This window comes from Saimiri boliviensis, chromosome 16 (genome assembly GCF_048565385.1).
Source record: "Saimiri boliviensis isolate mSaiBol1 chromosome 16, mSaiBol1.pri, whole genome shotgun sequence".
Taxonomy (NCBI): Eukaryota; Metazoa; Chordata; class Mammalia; order Primates; family Cebidae; genus Saimiri; species Saimiri boliviensis.
The window spans coordinates 77,145,294-77,171,428 of NC_133464.1; the positions used below are offsets into that span (position 1 = coordinate 77,145,294).

General features: G+C 40.1%; 1 protein-coding gene across 1 annotated transcript in view; it reads right to left on the reverse strand.

Annotated features, from left to right (window-relative positions):
* RXFP2 (relaxin family peptide receptor 2) overlaps nt 1–26,135 on the reverse strand; it is a gene marked incomplete at its 5' end in the record, with an annotated part of 65,905 nt that overhangs the window by 22,306 nt on the left and 17,464 nt on the right. Inside the window, 8 exons of the mRNA XM_003919703.3 lie at nt 2,276–2,347; nt 3,402–3,473; nt 5,461–5,532; nt 6,484–6,555; nt 15,645–15,716; nt 16,522–16,627; nt 20,121–20,198; nt 23,509–23,655. Coding sequence (XP_003919752.2) covers nt 2,276–2,347; nt 3,402–3,473; nt 5,461–5,532; nt 6,484–6,555; nt 15,645–15,716; nt 16,522–16,627; nt 20,121–20,198; nt 23,509–23,655 — 691 coding nt within the window. The remainder of the gene's footprint in view (nt 1–2,275; nt 2,348–3,401; nt 3,474–5,460; nt 5,533–6,483; nt 6,556–15,644; nt 15,717–16,521; nt 16,628–20,120; nt 20,199–23,508; nt 23,656–26,135) is intronic.

The window sequence follows — 26,135 nt, forward strand, 5'->3', positions numbered from 1 at the left end:
GTCTCAGCAAGTCTGCCTGTTGTTTACGATGCCCATTGATGTCTCAGAAGCACTGGTGGGGAGATTTCATTATGCCAGGTGATTCTGCAGGTCAGTGGCATCCCACACACTTGGGCAGCATCCTCTGGAACACTCTGACATTCCCACTTTGAACAATGCGGGGGACTAAGAAACAGACAAGTTTTCTGCCAAGTCTCCTGATTTCTCTTCATAGTCAGCTTCTGACAGCCCTCCCCAAATATGGCAATAGCTATCTCTCTGCTTCTGAACTTTTCTCATAGTTACATTAAAATCACCAATCCCTTTGTCTTTTAAAGAAAATCCTATTTTAAAATCATCTTGGAGATTTGTGTAGGAACTTGAGATGTATGTTTTTCACACAATATACTGTGATTAAAAATAACAAACACCATACTCTCTTAAAAATCCAAATACTGTGAAGTAGAATGGAAAAAATGTTTTTCGTGTTCTCAGAAGTAGGACACTTTGGGGTTGTAGGAGCAATTGTCCAACTCGATAGCAAGTCACGGAGAAGGAGAAGCTTCCCCAGGGCAAATTTTCTCCTGTCTGGCCTTTCTTCCTGTCTGGCCTCTCAGCTGCCTGCCCTCTGTGTTGAAAGGCTTTCAATTGCAATCAGGCTGTCTTGCTACCTATGCCTTTTTCTTGGGTGTCTATTTTTTTCTCAAGTGTTTGTGGGAGCCCGTTGTGAACATGAGTGTCTAGAACCCCTCAGCTCTGAGGCTGGTTCCTCACCTCTTGCTGACCGATGCCCCTTTTGGGGAGGGAGAGCAGGCTGAGCCCCTAATATTTTTCTGCTACTTTTACTCTTTCCTGTGTGTTTCCCACTGTGCGGATGCACTCATTTAGTTTCTAAGTATTTTCTTTTTACCTATTCTTATTCTCATGGTGTTCAGATCGTTATTTCCGTTTTTAATAGTGGCACACTTACACGAGACTTCTGTTGTTTTAGAAGCCTTTTAGCAACATATATTTAAATACATACATAAAAATAAAAGTCAGAAAATAAACACAACACCACCTAATAATGTCATAACAGGAGATTTTGACGTTAGTTCAGCTCAACTAACACTTTATCATCTTATGGGCTTGAGTTGCATGATTAGACTGGAAAGAGTTCCAGCAGTGGTACCATCATTTTCATGCAACAGGAAAGCAATGGATGTGACAATCCTGGTTGTTGCAGAATACTGTGAAGGTAATGTGGCAGGGAGTGGTGGGTAGTGGTGGTGAAGCTACTATGTAAATTAAATAAGTATTTTAAACGGGTATTGGTTAAAAGCTAACAAGGTGTGGAAATGGTTTAGTAAAGCCATCCTAGCAAAGGCTTTTTGAGCACCTACAATGTGCTGGTCATTGTCCTAATGCAGGGGTAGGAAATCATATGATAGCCTTCTGCCTTCCCAGAACTTATGGAACAGTACAGATGACGTAAGCACTGAGGTGGGTGGATCACTTGAGGTCGGGTGTTCAAGACCAGCCTGGACAACATGGTGAAACCTCGTCTCTGCTAAAAATACAAAAATTAGCTAGGCCTGGTGGCACATGTCTGTAAACCCAGCTACTTGGGAGGCTAAAGCAGGAGAATTACTTGAACCTGGGAGACAGAGCTTGCAGTGAGCCAAGATTGCACCACTGCACTCCGGCCTGGGCAACAGAGTAAGACTTGGTCTCAAAAAAAAAAAAAAAAAAAAAAAAAAAAAAAGACATAAGCAAGTTACCCAATGATTATATGACGATAGTGCTCTGAGATAGGTATGAGGTATAGAAAAGGGGCAGTGTGGTAGAGTTTTGTATGTGATGCAATGGGTGGGAGTACATAGGCAGCTGCTGAAACTGGTTGGTGTGTCAGGAATGGCTTCCTGGAGGTGACGTTTACGTTGACAAAAATGTCTTTTGAAGGAAAAGTTAGTCAAAAGAATAAGGGAGCAAGAATTTTCAAGTCCAAGGAACAATATATGCTTAGGGAATTGACTGTAGGAGCTATAGTTTGATACATGCATAGGAGGGGCAGGGACAGCATCTAGATGCACTAAGGAATGGAAAATGAGGGTCTTGGGTGCTCAGAGGCAAGGTCAAACTTTACCCTCACCCTTTGGGAGCCCTCAAAGAATTTTGAAACTGGGAAGGTAATATGATCAAATTTTGGTTTTGGAAAGAAATTATAGATGGACTTTCTAGGTAACCTTGAATTAACTTTATGGCTAGTTTCCTTAATCAGGGCAAATGACAAATTACATCCTACACATATACTCACACCCAGTTGAGTTGAGGCATTTGGGCACACATCTGCTTGGGAAGAGCTTCTAAGTAGTTATTAACCATAGACCTTTACACAAAGAAAATGTTAATTAGAAATAAAATGATATGACACTTTTAGGACAATCTTTATTCTAAAATTTCAAAACTTGCATGCTAAAATTAATATCTTGTGATGAAGAACATATACAGCTATTTTAAAATGGTCTTTAAAATATGTCTATGGCAAAAATTAGGGAGCAGATATTGTCAAGGAAACCATGAATGCATAAGTATGATATATATCCTGGAAATAGATGTTATACAGTTTAATTTTATGAGATGAAACAAAAGTACATATTGGGTAATAATTTTGGAGTTCATGATAATTTTCCTTGTAAACTTCATGATGTAATCATTTCCAATGCCATACATCCAAAGTTTCTTCTTAAGGGCATCATTAATCATTTATAATATTAAAGGGCCACATTGGAAACTGCATTAAATTTTGTGACAGTAGGGGGATTTTAGGGAAAGAAAACAATTCATGAGCATATTGGGCTACATGATTAATTTATGATGTTGTGGTTCCTTTTGACAAACGGAAAAATGATGTTGTATGATCAATTATAAAGGAACATAATAATCCCCTGCTGATAAATCATTCCAGTATATTAATAAACAGTAAAAATATTATTGTGAGAACAGCTCTCTTGGCAGGACAAAGATTTTGAAAGTTTCAATGACTCTTGCTGGGCAAAGGCACATTTTCCTCTGTTAAAAATGAAATTGGAGATGAACTCCTGGGAGATTCTAAGAAAATATAAACCTAGTTAGGATATGAAAATTAATACTATCTTTGGTCAACCACTGCAAATAAAAACATGCCTCAGTGCTAAAGGAAATTAATGGGGATAGAACAATCAACTAGTAGGCTTAAAATATTCAGTATAATCTGGTCAGCCCTTCCCTTTGAGCCATCACCAGGAAGTATTATATTAACAATAACTATGACTGGAAACAGAAGTTTTGACTAATCAAAATTTCTGTGGGCTTGATTTTTTTAAAAAGATCTTTTTGTTAGCTAGCGCAAGATGTCATCGCAATTTATCAATAGATATATTGAAAGGTTGATGAGTACTTACAGGAAAAACAAGGAATTTAATCCGGTAAACAAGCGCTGTGAAATTCTGCTTATTGGATTGTCATCTAGAATTCTGACAAAATGTATCAAGAAATGTTTCCAATATTAGAGACATTTGTGAAATAAAACCTTCCTCCCCTCAACACCTGGCCTACTCCTTCATGTGCTTCCATACTTGGCTCACCTCTCTCTTCCCTGAGAGCTTTTCCTTCCCTCTGTGGTTGGAGCAACTCTTTCCTCCACATTCCTACAGCTTCCATCCCACTTATCAAGTCGGATCCTGACTGTTTTGCTTTCTCCTGGCTGCCTCTGCCTCCCACTAGACTTAAAGATCCAGGTTGCATCAGTCATCTCTGGGTACCTGGGTGTGGCACAAGTGCCATGTATTGAATTCATTTGGGCTCCATAAATGCTCTAACCTACTGACTGGTTGAGCTGAAGGATGAATGAAAATATAATTTTTAGGAAATCACAGAGGGTTCTTCGGTCTTATGGTGTTAAACTGATATGTTAATAAGGTGTGTATAAATCAGTGGATGGATGTCACACTCTTCATAGGGAGCTTTGCAGGTGAAAGAGTGAAACTGTTTGCATATCCAAGCCACTTTTTAAAACTATATTTTGTAGAATAAATTGGAGTAAGGGGAAATTGGCTTCTATTCATCTTGTTGCCTGGAAAGCCCGGCTATATTTCCTCTTCTTGGCAGCGGCCGATGAGGGTAGGATTGGGAGAAGGAAGCCACATCGAGCACCTATATGCCTGGAGATTTGCATGTGGAACTGAGTAACTGTTATGTGATGTAATCCTCAAAACTTCCCTCTTGGAAAGGAATCATGGTTTACAGATAAAAATAAAGAGGTCTAGGAAGATTAAGAAAGTTGCCTGAGCCAGGTGCGGTGGCTCATGCCTGTAATCCCAACACTGAGAATCTGAGGCAGGCAGATCACTTAAGCTCAGGAGTTGGAGACCATCCTGGGCAACATGGTAAGACCCACCCCGTCTCTACTAAAAATACAAAAATTAGCTGGGTGTAGTGGCTCACACCTGTAGTCCCAGCTACTCAGGAGGCTGAGGTGGGAGAATCGCTTGAGGTCCAGAGATTGAGGATGCAGTGAGTCAAGATTGTATCACTGCACTCCAGCCTGTGTGACAGAGTGACACCCTATCAAAAAAAAAAAAAAAAAAAAAAAAAAAAAAAGGGAAGGAAGGAAAGCAAGCAAGCAAAAGTAGCCTGGAAGACTAAGCATGGAGCTAGGGGCCAGGCACACAGAAGGGCCTGGATGAAGCTGAAGCCCTGGCTTTTTCCACTAGATCAGGACAGCCTGCAGAAAATGGGCAAACAACACAGAAAACCTTCCAACCTCCCCCTTGTGTATTTTCCTGGTGAAAGCACAGACATCTGACTTGAGATTTCTTGGAACGAAGCTGGTGGCTCAGTCTGGAAAGTGGTGAAATAGCATGAGCTATCATATTTTCAGACTTTTCTCTGAATGCTCTGGAAAGCAGAACACGTTCTTAACTTGCTTACTTTTTAGCACAGTGGTTTTCTGCAGAGATCAATTTTTCCTCCCAAGGGGCATTCAGCAATGTCTGGAAACAGTTTTAGTTGTCACAACTCTTGGTAGAAGTGGTATATCTTGGGAGAAGGGATATACTACTGGCATCAGTGGGTAGAGGCCACAAAGGATGCTTAGCATCCAAAAATGCACAGGACATAGTCGGACTTCCCATCCTACCCTTTCCCAAAACAGGCATTACGTGAGCAAAAATGTCAGTAGTGCTGAGGTTAAGGATTCCTGCTGTTGGTGAGCATTGGATGGATGGATGGCTTAGCAAGCCTACTGCAGGGCTCAAAGGCCTCCTGAAAAAGTTTGGCCAGCTTTTCACATAACCACTACTTGACATGACATTGAATTGCCTAGGTAAAGTTCTACAGATCATATGATAATCAGAAAAGTAAGGATAAAACAATATCTGTCAAATAGTAGAAACTCTATGAGTACTATTGTATATCATCAAGATTATGATCCTTTATGGGAGAAAGAATTAGAATACTTACAGCCAGGTTAGCTGATGTAAGTCTTTGAATATTCCAGGTCTGAGCATTGTGATGCAGTTGTGGTTGAGATATCTACAAATAGCATGGGTGAGTTAATTAGGCAAACTCAATACCCCGTTTTAGTCATATATAATCAGAATATTAGCCACTGTTGATGATTATGAATATGGACATCTGCGTCTGCAAGCACTCTCCAGAATGAGCAGAGAGGGAAAATTCAAGGGATGTCCAGAAAGTACAGATAACACAAGCCCAGTGTGTACAACACCAGGGCCAGGGCAGAGAAAGTGGTCCTAAAATGTTTTGGATATTGGCTGGGTGTGGTGGCTCACGCCTGTAATCCCAGCACTCTGGGAGGCTGAGGTGGGTGGATCACCTGAAGTCGGGAGTTTGAGACCAGCCTGGCCAACATGGAGAAACCCTGTCTCTACTAAAAATACAAAATTAGCCAGGCATGGTGGCATGCATCTGTAATCTCAGCTACTTTGGACGCTGAGGCAGGAGAATCACTTGAACCTGGGAGGCTGAGGTTGCGGCGGTGAGCTGAGATCATGCCTTTGCCCTCCAGCCTGGGTGATAAGAGCAAAACACCATCTCAAAAAAAAAAAAAAAAAAAAAAAAAAAAAAGCTTTGGTATATTACATCAGGTTACATTGTAAGGGTATAATAACTAAGTATGTGGGACAATTTTTGCTTGTGTCCTTTTTGGTCGCATCTTTAGTAGACTAGCATTTTGAGAAAATACATAGCAAGTTAGCAAGAGTTAGAATAGAAATAAAATGCTAAAATATTGTGGAAATGACCCAAGCTAGAGAAGACAAGGTTAAGGAGAACCTTTATATGTCTTCTGGTAAAACTAGGAATCTTTTAATAATTCCTTCAGTGTAATAACTAAGTACTTTTTGATAACCTATTCCTCCCATTTCCTTATGATCACATTGAGCCTTGAAAAAGTACCATTCTATCCTTTTGGTCTTTACTTAAAAATTATGCCTACAGTATAATGAGAAAGAAGTTACTCACAATATTTGCAGATTATATAATCCAAAAAATGCTTTCCTGGATATGTGTCTAATGCAATTGTGCTGAAGAAATCTGGTAGGAATAAGACAGGAGAGTCAGGTGATTATGGCTTATAGCTTATATTAGGTTGTTGAATATATTGTTCACTTTCTTTACCTGAAGACAATTGTGAAATTGACTTATAAAGTTCAATATCTTATTCTCATGTTAGGGAGATATTGTCAGTGAGAAATGGCTACGAACTATCCAATGCTGTCCTCGTGCAATGAGATTGAGGCATCTCTGATTCATACCACTGAACTCCAGTGTTATGTGTCTGGGGAAGGATCTAGTCTTGTTTCTGCAGGCTGTTCTGACTGGCAGGAGTTGCTGGCCATGTGAGACTAGTCAGGCTTTCACTGCTGAACTTTCTTCCCCTTTCTGCACAGAGATACACCTTTAATTCCTCATTTATTTTTATTCTATTCCCATGAATAAAGGAGAGAGCAAGTTTTAATTCTTTTCTATTTTGTGATGCAAAGTGAGGAGGACAAGGCAATTTAGGTACTCAGCATACCAAAGGACATCAGTAGTTGAACCAGGGTAAGTATGTCAACTTCAACTCACAGGATCAGGACTGACTTAACCTCTGAAGCAACTTAACAATACAGTATTGATTCCGTAATTGTGCTGTCAGGAGTATCGAAGTAAATAATTTCAGTTTGCTGTCATCATTGTACAATGGGAAGTTAGCTCGAATTCCTATTCTCTGAAGGCTCTCAGAGGCAGGCAATACCTACACTAATAGTAACAAATCACTACATAGTCTTTTTAATGAATTCCATTTCTCTTATTTTGGTTTGAACTGATTCCTAAACTATTATGCAATGCTGATTCATTGTTATGATATTCTACTGCAAAACTATTGGTAGATCACATGCTCATTTGACATCTGGCTGTACTGTGAATTTTGTTATACCGTGATTATTGCCTTGCAGAGCTCCCCAGCCTTTGCCTCTGGGTCACAAGAGTGCCAGGATAGTGACTCTCTCAAACCTCAAGATAGCCAGGGAAAGCCAAGATTGGAGTGGTTACCAGAGGCCAGGAAGTGGGGAGATGAAGGGGGACAAATGAATATTTATTACCACTAAACTGTACACTTAAAAATGATAAAGAGGGTAAATTATATATATTTAACTTCAGTTAAAACAAGAAAATGAATGTAAATAAAGGTTATTAGAAAGGGGAGGGGTGGGGGGAAAGCCAGGAGAGGCTTCCAGTTATCAGCAAACCGGTCTTTTACCCAAAGTACTTTACACATATCATCATTTTCCCTATGTTCCACCATGTGCAAAGGGCTGGTACTCCAGAGCACTACATCTGTGGTGATACACAAAGCATCAGTTTAATCCTGCAAAGCAAACTTGAAACCCAGTGTGACTTTGTGTCATCTCAACCCTGTTCCCTGTGCCATATCTGCAGGGAGATGCTTCACAAAGCAGCATAAATTCTGGTTTTGGTTTAAGGTTCTGCTATGAATAGAATGACCTCACACAAATCAATATCTGTTTTAGCATTTTCAGAGCACTTTGACCAATGCAATGAAAGTTAATATGAGGGATTATTTTACAGTAGCAAATGAAAATAGTAAAAGAGCAAAATACTCTATTGTAGGTATATTGAATTTCCTCTTAAATATACAATTCACTACTTAACTACTGCTATTTACATTTTATTCAAGATGATAAATTCAAAAATGGAACGTACATTTTCCCTGCATGTTGCCACATCTTGAAGAGATGGGTGCAGTTGCAAATTGTGAATTTGACCTTACGCTTTTGTCTTATAAATCAAGGGAAAGAAAGAGTAAAACCAATGAGCCACACAACTCATCTGCTATGTACAACCAATCTTCCTTCACTGACATCAATTAAAACTCAAACTCTTAAATAATGAAGAGCTTCAGCTGGACCCGGTGGCTCACGCCTGTAATCCCAGCACTTTGTGTGGCCAAGGTGGGTGGATTATGAGGTCAGGAGTTCGAGATCAGCCTGACCAACATGGTGAAACCCTGTCTCTACTAACGATACAAAAATTAGCCAGGTGCGGCAGTGCGTGCCTGTAATCCCAGCTACTCATGAGGCTGAGGCAGGAGAATCGCTTGAACCCGGGAGGTGGAGATTGCAGTGAGCCGAGATGGTGCCACTGGACTCCAGCCTGGGCAACAGAGCAAGAATCTGTCTCAAAAATAATAATGATAATAATAATAATAATGAAGAGCTTCTAGTCTTCTATTTAGTTGGCTGACTGCCACCCCGTAGAGAACTATAGTCCCTCCCAGGTCCCATGTCTCAGACTTAGGCTGCTGAACTTGAACTGCTGTCTTCTTTGCAGAACAGTAGCTTAAATAATATGAGGGAATATTTGGAAACGTGACAACTTGGCAAGTGGTGTCCTCTTTTTATTTGGAGCTGAGATACGAGCCCATTTAATATACTTTACACCGAATGACTTTTCTAAGAATAACTTACGGGTTCATGAATTCCTGCTGTTTCAGCTGTCAGGACTTTTCAAGCAGAAACACCAGGAATTTATGTACCTGAAACTAAAGCAAATAAACGCTTTAATGACATGCATGTTTATAGGCTATTTTTGAATGTGCCATTTTGTATCCAAGAGCCAGGCAGACACCTTGAGTTACATTTTGTTGCCGGTGATTGTATTTAACAAGAACCCAGATTAAGAAGGAATTCCTCATTTATAAAAGGTTTATGTTACAATAAGGAGGAGAACTGCTGTTTGTTTCCATGGTAGCAGTGATAAAGTATCATAGTCAATTTCATAAATTGTATTTTATTTCTCTGGAAGGTCATTGGAAACTGTTTCCACCCCCAACTTAGAATGGCCTGACATTCTAAAAGATTATTAAAATGAATAAACTGATCAATAGTAAAAGCATTCAGATCAGTTAAGCAACACTTATTCATCTGGCAATTAAGATTTAATTTTGATTTAGGAATTTGTTTTTCTGGATGCCTAAATGACCTGAACTCCGCTGTGAATATTTAGAGCATTTCAGACTGGAGACTCCCTTGACATTAAATTTGGTTATCTCATAGGACAGTAGTCCCCAGCCTATCTTTTGGCACCAGGGACTGGTTTCACAGAAGTCAATTTTTCTTTTTCTTTCTTTCTTTTTTTTTTTTTTTTTTTTTTTTTTTGAGACAGAGTTATGCTCTGTTGCCCAGGCTGGAGTGCAGTGGTGAGATCTCGGCCCACTGCAACCTCGACATTTTGGGTTCAAATAATTCTCCTGCCTCAGCTTTCTGAGTAGCTGGGACTACAGGCACATGCCACCATGCCTGGCTAATTCTTTTTTGTATTTTTAGTAGAGATGAGGTTTCACCATGTTGGCCAGGCTGGTATCAAATTCCTGACCTCAAGTGATCCACCTGCGTCGGCCTCTCAAACTGCTGGAATTGCAGGCGTGAGCCACTGTGCCTGGCCAATTTTTCTATGGACAGGGAGCAGGGATGGTTTCAGGATGATTCAAGTGTGTTACATTTATCATTAGATTCTCTTAAAGAGGGCATAGCACAACTTAGATTCCTTGCATGTACAGTTCACAATAGGGTTCACGCTTCTGTGAGAATCTAATGCCACTGCTGATCTGACAGGAGGAGGGAGGCACAGCTCAGCTTTGCTTGCTCATCCACCAGTCACCTCCTGGTGTGCAGCCCAGTTCCTAACATGCCACAGACTGGTACCGGTCCATGGTCTGGGGACTGGGGACCCCTGTCATAGGCTATATCTGAATACAACTTAAATATGCAGATTAACCTTATTAGCTCAATACAGTCTAAAACACATATTTGTGCATGTATGTTCTCTGCTCAAACAGAATAAAATTCAGATGCCTTAGCTGGCAATCATGATTCAATGACCTCTCTAGCATATGCTCCATCATCTCCTGTGGGAATGCTTTCCCTCTAGACTAGGCGTCCCCAAACTTTTTACACAGGGGGCCAGTTCACTGTCCCTCAGACCATTGGAGGGCTGCCACATACTGTGCACCTCTCACTGACCACCAATGAAAGAGGTGCCCCTTCCTGAAGTGCGGTGGGGGGCCAGATAAATGGCCTCAGGGGGCTGCATGTGGCCCACAGGCCGTAGTTTGGGGACGCCTGCTGTAGACAAACTGCCTGTTCACTCTCTTCTCAACATCCTATGAGCATTTCTGCTTGTTTCTTTCTTCTCCCTGGTGAAGATGCTCCCCACCTTCTCTTTAGTTCTACATGGTAGTCCTATCCATTGTTCATTCAGCAAATACGTATGAACCTCATTAGGTTCTTACCATGTATGCTACGACACAAGCCTCAATGGACTAGGAGAGAACCAGGAGGGCCGTCCAGCCCATGAAGAGGGTGTGGTTGTCAGAGAGTAGTTCCTTCAAGAAGGAAAGCGAGGGCTTCATGAAAATAGAATTGGAGTTGACCCAAGTCACGTGTGAAACTCAAACAGTAAAGAATGCTGTGAGCAATAAAAATGTGTATCTGGTTTTATTGTAGAAGCAAGAAAGTGTTAAGGAAAGTCTCAGTTTGCTTCCTGGAACCTGTCTTATGATGTGAGATAATATACAGGGAACAACTGCTTATTTCTCAACTCCTACTTTGTTCCTGTCTTCTGAATCAAAGAAGATGGTCTCAGGATTGAAGCAAATGGAAAGGCTAGATGGCAGGTCAGTGAAAGTCCAAGAGAGTAGAAGGTATTAATCAAAATTAATTAAAGCCCTCTGGTTTGGAAACTTTTTCCCAGAAATTGAGAAATGCCAAAAAATGAGAACGTCAAATCATAATCAATTGCTGAAGAATCCTGAGAAAGAATGAGCAGCTGGAAAGTTCAAGATGGCAAATGTAATCTTAACTTCTCAAAAAGGGAAGAAGTTGGTCCTACAAGCTGTAGTTGGATGAGCTCAATGCTGGTCCTGGGAAGATCATAGAACAGGTGTAAATGATGCTGGTTTTTCTATGCCTCAAGGAGAAAGTGACCAGGACAGTTCACAAGAAACCACATGGCAGACCAACTTCATTTTATTCTTTGAAAGACTGTGCAAAACTATGTGATAAACATTTTTACATGTCTATTGGGCATTGATCAAGAAGTTTTATAATTTTTTATGGACAAAAGAAAGAATGATACATATTCTTATCTGAAGGATGATGATGAAGGAATATAGAAAGAAAATTTGGTGCTGTTCTCTTCAATATTTTACTCCTTGACCTGGGTGAAGATAGTTGATCTTATTTGCAGATGACAAAATTATGGGAGGAGTAGTGACTATGATGGAAAATACAAAAAGACCTTCACACTCTGGTAAGAAAAGCTGAATCTGAGAGGATGAAATTGACCAGGGATGTACTTAAGGACCCACAACTACCTCTCAAATGCTAAATGCATGAGTACAAGATGTAGCACACTTATCAGCAGCAACACAAATTATAGATCACTAGGATTTAAGGGTATCAAGAAGTCATCAAAAGAGCAATATAATCATAGGGCACATAGAGTACAGAAGGAAAGGGATGCTAGTTCCTCCCTGTTTGCCTCAGTCATGTTACAGTGATAATATTACATTTATTCTAGATATCATCCATCAAGGTGGATGTAGGCAAACATATATAGTATTGGGACCAGAATGATGGACAGATTTGAAACTATGTCCTTTAGGGAAGAATTTAAGGAACTGAGGATACATAGGGAAGGGATTTGTGGTATGGTGGAGGGTAATGACAGCTAGCCTTAAATATCTGTAGACTTACGTAGAAGACTGATGAGATGTGTTCTGAGCAGTCTCTTGGGGGTAAATTTAGGAATGATGGGGAGCTTTAGAGGTACCTTGAGCAGTGGTAATGTGGACAAAATTATTAGTGAATTGTTTGAAATTCCGTCTCCCCAGCACCTTCTAATCCTGTTTTTTTTTTCCTCCATAGCCCTAACCACCATCTAACAAATTATTTATTTTAAACTTTGTTTATTGACTTTCTTGATTGGGAATTAAGCTCCACAGGCTTTATTTCATCTGTGGCTTTTTATCTGTGTTAGTCATGCTGTCTCATTGATGCCTAGCACCTTGTAGGTATCAATAAGTATTCATCACAGGAGTGAATGGATACTTGGGTCTTGCTAGCTGCTGCTCTCCTGCTATCAGATACCAAGAGTTCTGGCTGAGGCCCATCTGGTTTTTTCCTCCCCCTGACATCCTTTCCTGGGGATGGTGTGGTATTTGCCACATTGGTTATTAGGGTCATTGTATGAGGATTGGAAAAGAAAAGGGTAGGAGAAGATGGACAGGAGGGACAAGAGGTAGGACTGGTCCCGGGAGCTCTTTTTCTGGGGGTTTGGAGGAAAGAGCAGGAGGAGCTGAGGAGTGTGCTAAGGGTGGGGGAGGTAGGAGATTTAAGGAAGCATCACTGAGCTTATGAGCTGCTCTAGGATATTTGAGTATAAAGAACTCGAGTTATTTCAAATCAAAGTTTACTCACTGGGTGATTTCATTGACAATAACACATTCTGAGCCTGGACTACATGGGTGGGATTCCAAAGGAGCATGGTCAGAAGGTTTGGGTTTCAGGCCAAACTCTACTACTTGTCAGCTGGCTGACTCTGGGCAAACAATCCCTCTTCCTGAGTGGCTTTCCTCATTCCTGTGACTGCTGTACTGGTGTCTGCCCCCACCTCATAGACTTTGGGGATCAAAGCTGAAATGAAAATTCCAAATATCTGTAAACTTCAAAAAGTGGCAGATGACTGTAAGCAATTGTGTTTTGTCACCCTGTGCTTTATCTTACATATAACAGACATTTAGTGAATGTTTATTGATGACAGTCTCATAACCTCTTTTCTGTGAGTCTCTGTGAAAATTAAATTGCCTGCAAATCATCAAATAGCAGTTCTCATGGGGAGAAGCCCTGCCAGGTAATATTCAGGTTATGATGTAGTTCCTGTTTTCTCGAACAAAGTAGAATTAAACATTGCCTTGGAGAAATTGCTAGCTGATCTTGACAATAAAGGTTAATTCCTGTCTTTTTTCACTTGGAAAATTGGGGACCTGAATTATTAAATTGCTTCTATAGTCTTCCCTTCAGTGGGCTAGCAGTGACCAGGACCACAGAGGGAGATATTGGTATAGAACACAGTTACGGGTTAATAGACCAAGGAATGACATGGCCTGAGAAGTCTAATTTTAACCCTCCTGCCTGACCCTCTAGTGACCCCTCTCCCTCACCAGAAGTTGGCTTTGCCCCCAAATTAGGGGCAAAACATATACAAGGGAATTCTACATGGCGTAGGACAGTCTGTTCTGGTAGAAATTCAGTTGAATGCTAGAACGATTTCTATCCCTCTTAAGGTTTCTTGTTATGGTAAAGTAAGTACTACCTTGGACATCAGAAGACATTAGCTCTCATTCTGGGTCTTACACTGACTAGTTGTAGATCTTAGGTGAGTCATTTAACCATTGCCGACTTTAGTTACTTCGTGTATAATGAGAAGATTTAATTAGAAATTCTTAAAACATATATGACTCTAGAAAATAGAATTTCAATTGCTATGAAACAAGAATTCTGAAACAAACATCTGTTCCCCTCCTTTCTGCTAGTGCTATTTTATTTTTCCTCCCACATGTATTATTCAGGCAGTGCAAAGACAATATTGATTCATCTAAAGAACATGTTGTGATTTTAGGGATTTCTTGGAACACTAGGAACAACGTGGTTAGAATTTCCTCTCTAGAGGAATCTGGACATGCAGAGCCAATGCATAGCTACTCTGGAGTGACAGTGACAACAGGACAACGTACCCACATGCTTTAGGATGAAGCAGGAGGTCTGAGAACAGCCAGGGTTTACAGAGGCCACAGTCAAACCCAAGTACGATTGAGTATTGATGTCCACACAAGGTTCTACCTCGTGGACTTCCATTAGCTACTTCCTTTCTCGTCTGAGGAAATTTGTACCTAAATTCAGGAACACAAAATCCTTGATGGTATTTCAAACCAAATGTGTGTGTCCAGTATCAGCAAAGATTCAGATCATTTTTATTCCTGGATTTTCATAAATTTCACACTTCTAGAAACTCTTCTCCTCTATGCTGGATATTGAAGGATAAAACAATAAGGTGATGGTACCGCCAAGGGGCCTTGCAGAATGGACAGCATTCTCTTGCTAATTTTGTTATCTAGTCTAATGATCATCTCAGCAGGTGTAGCCCCTCCAGTGCCCCAGAGTGACTGGTCCAGAGGGACTGACAGACACCAAGCTGACTTGCAAAAGACTGATACATGAACCTGAATATTCTCCATTTATTAATGTGAATAGAAGATATCCCATCCCAGTCATAGGAATGCTCTTATTCTCTGTTCCATGTAGCTTTTCAAATACTTTAAAATGAAGAAGTTGGACAATTAAATTCGTCATCCAAGGTTGCTTGGTGAGTAGGGAATCAAAGCAAAGGGATATGGATAGTATCAAGAGATTGTTCATGAAAATTGTGGTAGAGATTGATGATGCATCCTGACCCTCCAACAGAGATCATCTCTAGGGATTATATTTCCTTGATCCTGGTTTCCTTTCTTGAATGATGCTGGAAGAATATTGGCCCTTCTTTGTCATAGAAAACCTCTGCTGATCATGCCCTATTTATGGGCATTTTCTTTCCTCAAATACGTTAATATCACTGACTGTACTGCTCCTGTGTTATCATTCCTAACACCCTGGGGGATGTCTGTACCCTATCATGATGTATTTGAAATGATCTGATGGTTCTTGTCTATGCTATCACTCTTTTTTTCAAGTTAAAAAGTGCCTCTGAGTCTGCAATGTCATTTTCCAAATCATCTTGAGGAAAATCATGGAACCGTTTATCTTTCTATTGAGATGTTTTACCTCGACTCCAAGTTAATTCTCCAAAAAAGTTTAAACAAAATGAGTTCAGCTTCTTTAAATTATGAAATGGAAAGATGATATATACTTTTAAATGTTTTATTTTCTAATCTTAATTACATTTAGAAACATACATGTGATAATAAAGATAACAAACTTTCTATTTCATTTTTAGATAAAAAAAATCTTACAACACCACAAGGAATTTTTTAAAAAATAAATATGCTATTAATGGCTACTTACATCTTTTTAAGTTTTGTGTATTTGATGAAAACTTTATCTGGAAGACTGTGGATTTTGTTTTTCTTAAGAGACCTAAAATAACATGTAAAGCAAACTTCATTATGGATTTTTATGGCCAACCAAACTCTTCCCTAGAAGCCACATGCTTGGGAAAAGAATATTTGATCATGTCCATTATATTAAACCATATTTAAACGTGACAATGACTAAAAATTTTTCACGGGAGGGTAAAAACTTTATATAGTAAAATAGTTTGTGAATATCTGACAGATGTAGCTAGTTAGAATAATAGACTGGAAAGTCTGTGGTGATTTAGCTTCTTTGTTTTTACTCTCTGGGTGCATTAGCAAACCAAACAAAACCAAAAACCAACCAAAAATCCCAACCCACTCATGCATGCCCAAATGATGACATGGCTGAAGATTCTTGAGGCTTTCAAGAACTTTATGCAAAGTACAGAAAGTTTTGCATGATATAACACAACTGCTAGCTTCATGGATCTTTTATATCTTTGCAGTCTTGGGTAGATTACCAACATTAAAAATGACATAGAATAAGTGAGTGTGCTTCCTTAAAAAAAAAAAAAAAGATTTCAGCACAAGCACAGTAGTAATCATACATACATCAAAAAGCAACTGAAAATGAGAACTCCAGATCCACAGACACCTGTGAGCTAACTGATCACAGGCTAATCTAACATACAGTGTGTAAACCGCTTTTTCCTGTTGAATAGGAAATGTGCAGAATTCTCTAATGACTGGTAGTTTTAACAGAGTTTCTATTATTTTGCTGATATTTGAGCAACATTATTAGGTTTTTTCCTTGGTTTTCATGTGACTCTAGGGACAAATATCGACAATAATTAAGTTTTACTTACAGTAATGTCACATTATTAGAAATCATTGGCACAGACTTTAAGCCACCATTTATACATTCCAATTCGGTTTCTTTGCAGTCACAGCATTGCGGATAGTGTTTTAGAACTGATGGGACAAAAAGAGTAAGATTTCAATAGTGAATACATTTCTTTAATTATGACTTTGTCTTTAATAACTGATGGTGCTCTCTTTTCATTGAATGTATAAAATTTACATCTGTTAAATGAATTCATTCAGCGCTAATAAAAGTAAATAAAAATTCTCTCCTACTCAAATGTAGACTAATATATTAATCTCAGTTCTAGCTTCTAGTAGTCATTTCAGAGGTATTTACCAAGTGATTAGAAAAAAACCACAAAATGTTAACTGTCATAAACTCATCTAGTGAAGCAGCATTAAGTTCACCTCAGTGAAAAATAGTATGATTGAGTAATTCTTTTTTTTTGGAGACAGAGTTTCACTCTTGTTACCCAGGCTGGAGTGCAATGGCACGATCTCGGCTCACCGCAACCTCCGCCTCCTGGGTTCAGGTAATTCTCCTGCCTCAGCCTCCTGAGTAGCTGGGATTACAGGCACGCACCACCATGCCCAGCAAATTTTTTGTATTTTTAGTAGAGACGGGGTTTCACCATGTTGACCAGGATGGTCTCGATCTCTTGACCTCGTGATCCACCCGCCTCGGCCTCCCAAAGTGCTGGGATTACAGGCTTGAGCCACCGCACCCGGCCCGATTGAGTAATTCTTAATGGATATGACTGAGTCAATTCAATTCATTTGAATAGCATAAAATAGTTGCTCAATAAATGCTTGTTGTTTAAAATCAGATTCAATTTTTTTCTTTCTTCAAGCTTCCCTTAGAGCCGTAGGAAGAGTAAGATGAAGGTTCTATCGTAACCACTCTGGCACCTTACTAAAGTCCCTCCAGCGAGATAGTCTTTCATTTTGATTCTCTGTGTTTCATTACTATGAAGTTGAAAGCTGAAGATAAAAGTTGTAGAGAAGCTGCAAAGCTGAGATAACCAAAGATCGATATATCTGAAGCATTCAGAAGAAAGAGGGATTTAGGATGTACTCTGAACTCTGAAGGGACTTACATAGTTACTAACATAATGGTATGTAAAGAAGGGAGAAATCCCAAGAGAAGCCAGGCCACACTAGTTCACAGATCAGTCACTGTGTGTGTGTGTGTGTGTGTGAAAGAGAAAGAAAGAGAGAAGAGGACAAAGGAGAGAGAGGAGTTTGAGCGAGAGAGAGCAAGTATTTCTGGAGTCTGATTTCTCTTCTTAGCCTGTGGATTTTGTACTGATAGAGCTAAGAATGTGAGAGTTATTTTTGAATTTATTTTGTTATTATTGATTTTAATGTAATAATAAGTTCTTTTCAGTTGCCCTGCTCCTTTTAGATCACTTTTATGCAAATGTTATTTTAAAAATAAATTTTACTGAATTTCATTAGTAAAGCCTTAAAGGATGCTTTTAGGGTATTCATGTTGGCAAATATTTTATGTCATCTATACATATATGTTAATTAGCTCAACTTCCTAAAGATAACTTTCAGATACTTAATGTCAATGTTTATTGACAACCACCATTAAAATAGTGGTTATATGATTAAATTAAAAACCTGTGGTTGGAAACTTTTTTACCAATATAATAATTTCATATGGTCAAGCTGAGTGTGTCACCAAAACCAGAAATGTGAGCATTAATTGTTCACCCTCCATCATCTGCAAGCCAATCATGCCCCTAGCATCTCTGGATTCTTTTTCCAAAATGCCTTTTGCATCTCTCTCTACCTCAGTCTTCTCAATGGCATTTTGTGGGCATTGCAATAAACATAATAACCAATATCTCTTTTATCATCATTCTTTCTCCTCCATCTGAGCATGATTGACATTTTGGGTCAATTGTTCTTGGTCATGAGAGGCTGTCCTGTGCATTGTGGGATGTTCAGCAGTATCCCTGGCTTTTACCCACTAGATGCCAGCAGCAACCCATCCTCCTCCATTAGGATGACGAAAAGTGTCTCCAGGCTGGGCATGGGTGGCTCATGCCTGTAATCCTAGCACTTTGGGAGGCTGAGACGGGTGGATTGCTTGAGCGCAGGAGTTTGAAACCTGGGCAATATAGTGAGACTCATCTCTACAAAGAATACAAAAATTAGCCAGGCATGGTGGTGCACGTCTGTAGTCCCAACTACCCACGAGGCTGAGGATCACTTGAGCCTGGGAGATTTGAGGCTGCAGTGAGCTGTGACTGTGCCACTGCACTCCATCCTGGGCTACAGAGTGAGATCCTGTCTCTCACACACACAAAAATGTTTCCAGATACTATCAAACATTCTTTGCAGGCACCATTGCCGTGGCTGAGACTCACTGCTCTAATCCATTCTCTGCAATTCTAATGAAAGAATCTTCCTCACATATGTTTCTGATCATGTGCTCTTCCTCCTCGTTACAAAATAAAATAAATATAAGACCAAACCAAACAAATGTAAGGCCCACAACTGTGGTGACTAGCCATTGTATACAGTAGTGACCTTTAAAATGGGATGTGTGCAAGACAGCCCACTGTGGATTAGGAAGAAAATAGTAGAACTTTTGGGTGTATTTATTTTTAATTTTATCCTTTTTAGTTTCTAATTTTCATACAGAATATTCTTGTATATAATAAAATATATAAGTGGTAATTATAAACTGGTATTATAAAGTACATAAAATACTGTTAGTGTAGTATTTGATATATGTACATTATAGACATACATTTACATATACTTACTAATGTATGTAATTGTACATTCATCTCCTTAGTTATATATCTATGTCTCTATATACACACACGCACCCCTAAAATTCTATCTGTGGGATAGAGGTCACCCTTCAAGGTGTGCACCAAAACCTTTCATGGGCTAGCCCCAGCCTTCGAGGCTGAGCTCCTGTTCCCCCTCCGCATGCTCTCAGAATGGTTGTGAAAAGGCATCCTGCAGCCTGCTGCGTGTCTTCTGACCCAGTGTTTTGCTGATTTTGCTCCCCCGCTCATCCTGTCACCTCTTATCCTTTCCTCCATCCAAGGACTTCAAAGTCCATCTCAAATGTCATCCTCTCTGGAACTCTTTCCCCTTTCCCAGCACAGCCACCATTTCTCCCAGTGGGCTTCCCTATTCCCTGGTGCAAACTTTATTCCTCCCCTTTAGCAAGAATATTGTATCATCACGACTTTCGTAAGGAGCGGTCTTTCTTGCTGCATGTGAGGTGTTCGTGGGTTAGAACCCCATCATCATTGTTGCCCTCTCAGTGCCTAATATCTTTCTTGAATAAAATAATTAAAAGGAATAAGAACTTTACTATTTGTCACAATTATTCAATACTCATATATTCTTGTAATCAGAGAGTAACGCATGAAAATAGCATAAATGGGGATGGTTGTTTTCTTTTTTCTTTCTAATCCCACAGGCAGACCGCAGACCTGTTAGCCAGGGAAATACATTGAACTGAAATGGAAATTCCGAAGGGGATTTGTCACATTACCCACATAAATTTGTGCACCACAAATCGCGTTTTTCGCAAAGCTGATTCTGTGTTTGAATCAAAACCACTTACAGCACTCCTGCGTTAAGGCCACCTTGTTAGCATTTCCATGGACTGTGCCAAATATAGTTGCCCATCCACTAGTGTCACCTGTGAAAAGGTGATTGATGTGTGTCAGTTATTCTAGAAATCAAATACCATCTTACAAAAATATAACAATTTGATAATTTTAAACTAAAATATGTTTAAGTAATAGAATGATTGATATTTTAAATGCATAGTAAGGGAGAAAAAATTAGGCAGATATCTACAACGTTTCCCTTTTTTACATGAAAAATATTCCAAATGTATGTATCATAAAATTTGCACTGCAAATATATGATTATTTTACATGAATATAAATGTCTTGGAAAATATCAACTATTTCTAATACTGATATTTTCCATGTTTGACCTTAAATTTGAGGATCTCTGAAGAAAATACCTGAATTTAGTTTTTGTCATGTCCATACTGCTGTATGTGCAGACACTTGATAGATATATTGAGTTCTAATAACATTTATGTAATCTGACTTTTTTTAAAATAAAGCAAAAGCAATGTTTTTTTAAAAAAATAAAGGCTTTTTTTTTCTGGGCACAGTGGCGCTTGTCTCTAACTTTAGCACTTTGGGAAGTTGAGGTGGGAGGATTGCTTACATGTAGAAGCTCAAACCAGCTTGGGAAACATAGGAAGACCCTCTCTCTACAAAAAATAAAAAATTAACTGGGTGTGGTGGTGTACACCTGTAGTCCTAGCTACTCGGGAGACTGAGGTGGGAGGATAGCTTGAGCCCAGGAGGTCACAGCTGCAGTGAGCCATGATCATGGCACTGCACTCCAGCCTGGGTGACAGAGTCTCCCTCTGTCTTAATAAATAAATAAATAAATAAATAAAGGTTTGCGTCTGACTGAGAAAAATCACATTTCCTCAATTTGATATATTGTTAATTTGTCATATGTAAATATAATTTATTTGCCAAATTTTCTTCTTTTTGTGATAAATCATATTTTTAAAAAAGGAGGCCTAATTGTGAAGTATAGTTATTTCAGTATATGCTATAAAATAATAAAATATGCCTTATAATGTAAGATACTGACTTTCACACAAATACCTAAGTAAGTTAAAATAATTGCCCATAGTCTGCTTTGATCCTTGGAATCTTTATTTCTATTTCTTATTAATATTCTCAATGATTCTACTATGACGGCTCCCTCACTTGCATTATTTAATTTGGGTTCAGAAATCCCCATGGAGTAAACATTCATGGTCTCTTATTCCTATGCAGCAAAGAGGAAAGGACAAGAATTTGACTAACTTGTCCATTGGCATCCAGAGAGCTGCCCCCAAAACTGAGCACTGATTGAATGCCTACTGTGTACTCTACTGCTCTTGGCTCTAGTGATGACACTCAGGTAAACTGTATTTATCTTCCTAGAAAGAAACTTTTCGAGAAGAGACCTTGTGTGAGGCGTGGTGGCTCATATCTGTAATCCCAGCACTTTGGAAGGCCAAGGCAGGCAGACTACCTGAGGTCAGGAGTTCCAGACCAGCCTGGCCAACATGGTGAAACCCTGTCTGTACTAAAAATACAAAAATTAGCCAGGCATGGTGGCAGGTGCCTGCAATCCCAGCTACTCAGGAGTCTGAGGCAGGAGAATCACTTGAATCCAGGAGACAGAGGTTGCAGTGATCCGAGATGGAGCCATTGCCCTCCAGCCTGGGCGACAAGAGCAAGACTTCGCCCCCCACAAAAAAACAAAAAAACTAAAACTAACAACAACAACAACAGTGAAAAGATAAGGCATTCTACTTCGTGCAGCGTACAGATACACCCAGGGTGCTGTGATAACAGACAGAAACTGCAGTCATCCTAGACCAGTGATACAGCTTCAGGGGGGCCAGGGAAGCCCTCCTGGAGATGGAGACACTTAAACTGGGCCCTAAAGAATGAGTAGAAGTGATCCATGGGAAGTGTGGGCAGAGACTGTGTCCCTCAGAGGGAGGCATGCCTGAGTACCCCGGGGAAGGACAGCAGATTTTAGAGATGCATGCATGGGCTTTGCTGCCCCACTTCGATGGATGGTTGGCAGTGCTGAAGAGAGGTAGCTCTCTGTGGCAGAAAACACACAGGATTCTTTCAGATTAACTAGACATTGTCAGCCTCTCTTGGCATCAGTTTCCTCCAGAGAAGAATACTTTTTTGTTTCAATAAACAGAGCTGAAATTGGCGAGTAAGATGCTCTGTGATCTGGCCTCTGGTTACCCCTTCATTTCCTATGTATATCCCTGTTCACTCTGCTTGAGCCACACACCATCAGACACATTATCCTGTTTCAGTCAGCCTTGGGCCTTTACACTTGATGTTGCCTTTGCCTGGAATTCTGCCCCTCCAGAGTATTTCATCGGTTCCTTCTTCCTTTTTTTTATTTAGTTCTTAATCCAAGTATCACCATCTTAAAAAGATTTTCTCTGGTTACGTCCTTGAAGTATCTCTCCCTCCAAGTTTCTTTCTATTTCGTTATCCTGTTTCATTTCCTTACTTATTATATTGAGATTATTTAATTTTTACATACAGGTTTATCATCTTAGTTCATATTACCCATGTGAACTCCACAAGGTCAAGACACTTGTCTCCCTTGAGCTCACTGTGTCCCAGTGATTTGGAGAGCTCCTGGCACATAGTAGGCACTCAGTATAGGTCTGTTTTATCAATTAACTCTCTAGCTAGGCCCATTCACACTTTATGAATATTCTTTTCTTTTCTTTCTTTCTTTTTTTTTGAGATGAAGTTTTGCTCTTGTTGCCCGGGCTGGAGTGCAGTAGTACAATCTCAGCTCACTGTAACCTTGCCTCCTAGGTTCAGGTGATTCTTCTGCCTCAGCCTCCCCAGTAGCTGAGATTACAGGCATCCACCACCACACCCAGCTAATTTTTTTTTTTTTTGTATTTTTAGTAGAGACGAGGTTTTACCATGTTGGCCAGGCTGATCTCAAACTTCTGACTTCAAGTGATCCACCTGCCTTGGCCCCCCAAAGTGCTGAGACTACAGGTGTCAGCCACCCGTGCTTGGCTACTTTGTGAATATTCTTGAAGCTGAACCAAATTACCAGCCATAAGGAGGTAGTCATAGGAAGGCCCTTAAAATTAAAATGTGAGTATTCAGGTAGATTTTCAAATATAATTTCACTTTTTATAAAATATAACATTTTATGACACCGTATTTCTGACTTAAGCAACCTCTATATACAAAAATTCAAGTTGTTATCACAAACACACTGAGGAGTCGTTTGTGTTTCAAAGGGAGTCCCTACAGAACACCAAATCAGCTTTACTAGTTCATCACAATCATTATCCAACTGACCCATAGTTTTGGGGTGTTCATAAAGTGAGGCACACATGGGGAGCCAAGGGGAGCACTCACCACAGTTCTCCTCGTCTGCCCCGTTCCCACAGTCATCCTTGCCATCACAGTGAAAAGCTCGGGGTAAGCACTTGGTAAGATTCCCACAGGGAAAATATCCTTTTCGGCAGGGAGAGGTGATCATGCTACCTTCACTCAGTGCAAAATCTACATGAAAGAAGGGGCAAAAACAGAGTGTTACCATGGCCACGCTCTCTCCATGTTGTCTCATTTAATTTTCACAAGAAACATAACAGTTGAGTTCCTCTAGTGTTATTCTTGGTGCACAATTTCTTCGAATAATATTCTTAATGACAACTTTTTTTTTTTTCAGACAGGGTCTCGCTCTGTTGCCAGGCTGGAGTGCGATGGCACGATCTCAACTCGCTGCAACCTCCACCTCCCAAATTCAAGCAGTTCTCCTGCCTCAGCCTCCTGAGTAGCTGGGATTATAGGCATGTACCACTATGCCTGGCTAATTTTTGTATTTTTAGTAGAGTCATGGTTTTACTATGTTGGCCAGGCCAGTCTCAAACTCCTGACCTCATGATCTGCCCACCTTGGGCTCCCAAAGTGCTGGGATTGCAGGTGTGAGCCACTGCACCTGGCCAATTATAACATTTTAAACAGCTGTGATTACACCCAACACTAGCTATATCAGGAACAGAATCCAGGTTCATTTTGAATTCACTTCCACAAGGTAATCATAAACAAAACCAGATATATTGTCCTAGTTTTGTATGAAATCAAGGAGTCATACACTCTTGGAAACAGAAAGGTATTACCATGAGCTAATACAGTCAAATGTGTAGATTTATTTACTTATTCATCTTTTATAAGAAGAATTTGAGGTGGCATGATAAAGATATACTTGCAAAGGGAGACTTTAAGAGAGAGCTAGAGAGAAATCCAGAAACACATTAGAACGAGGGGAACTAGGATTGACCATTGAACACTCATGTCTGGTGTCTACTGGGTCTACTGTTTGCCAGACACTTCACATAGTAGTTATCATTAATCTTTCAGCCAGACTATGGGATGGGTGATATTATCATTCATATTTTGGAATTAGGGAAGTTGCATATCTTGCCTGCAGTGGTTCATCTGGGAAGTGACACAGAGTGGGGTCGAATCATCTCTCTAACCCCTTAGGCACACCCTTTGCCATTGTACTATCAGATGATCAATCAGTTCAGGAACCTGCATTTCAAGGAGCATAAATCAGGACTAGGTAGAAGTAATCTGCTGGTGCAGGGTACATAAGAGAAGACCAATGAGAGTTGAATAACTGCTGAGCTGAATAAGAAACTAAAAAAAGGAAATATAACTGACATTTTACAAAATTATTATATCTATGAATAGGATGACCAAAACAATTCTAGCAATTTAGACGTAAGAGATTTTCTTTCCATTTTGAGAGAAAACTTTTCAGAAAATAAAGACACATGTTCCACTTTTATTAAGTTGGGTAATAAAATTACGAAAGTCATGGATGTTTAAAGAAGGAGTTCTGGCCAGGTGCGGTGGTTCATGCCTGTAATCCCAACACTTTGGGAGGCTGAGGTAGGAAAACCACTTGAGGCCAGGAGTTTGTGACCAGCCTGGCCAGTACGGTGAAACTCCGTCTTTACTAAAGTGCAAAAATTAGTGAGGCATGGTGGCACACACCTGTAGTTCTAGCTACTCAGGAGGCTGTGGCAGAAGAATCACTTGAACCTGGGGGCAGAGGTTTCAGTGAGCCAGGATGGCACCATCGCACTCCAGCCTGGGTGACAGAGCTTGACTCCATCTCAAAAAAAAAAAAAAAAATTTTGGAGCTTCACAGAAATTGATTTAAGGAGAGTATAGACACAGGAATGGCTGTAGGTCATTGTGACTCATTGAAGGGAACAAGGGATAAAAGGATGTGAGCATAGTGCACCTAACCACACCACTGAAGGCTGGCATCATGACCATGAATTTCCTTGTGCGGGTGTGGGAGGTGATATTTTTAACATAGCAAAGGAATAAGGAGCAAACTTTGAGGAACAGCATCTACTCTGTGCTGGGAATTTCCTGGTTACTTGATTTCATGTTAATGGCAACTGTGTACAGATAGCATGATCCCCAAATAAAGATGAGGAAATGACAGAACACGAAGGCATATCTACTTTGGTTCTTGGGAAAATGCCGTTGTGAGGCCCGAGCCCTCCACGCAAATGCTGCCTTGCAGAGAGATGTCCTCCCCTCAGGCCCCACAGGAGACTCTCCTAAAGGAGGTAGAACCTACTGCTGTCATTACCGTGTAATGTCATTTGTTAAAGGGTAGGAGTGGAGTTTAGGCACGAAAGCTACATCTAAATTACAAATGCACATGAAGCTTTTAGTGATGTCATTAAAGAGGGTGAATAGATTATCTGAGCTTGAGTCGTTTAGTTCTGATGACCCTGGAGATCCAGCAAGCACCGAAAAGCAGGGCCTCTGGCCCTCTCCGGGGCAGCTGTGTGTGCTGGTGCACACTCTCAGACGTTGCCACGGCCACAACATTGGGGTCTTTTCTGACTGAGGAGGAAGACTCAGAGCGTGGCTTTTGGATGCGTTTCTGCTCATTGGTGTTTTGTTCTTAAAAAAGCAAGAATTATTTTCCCTGCTATTGCTGCAGTAGCGGA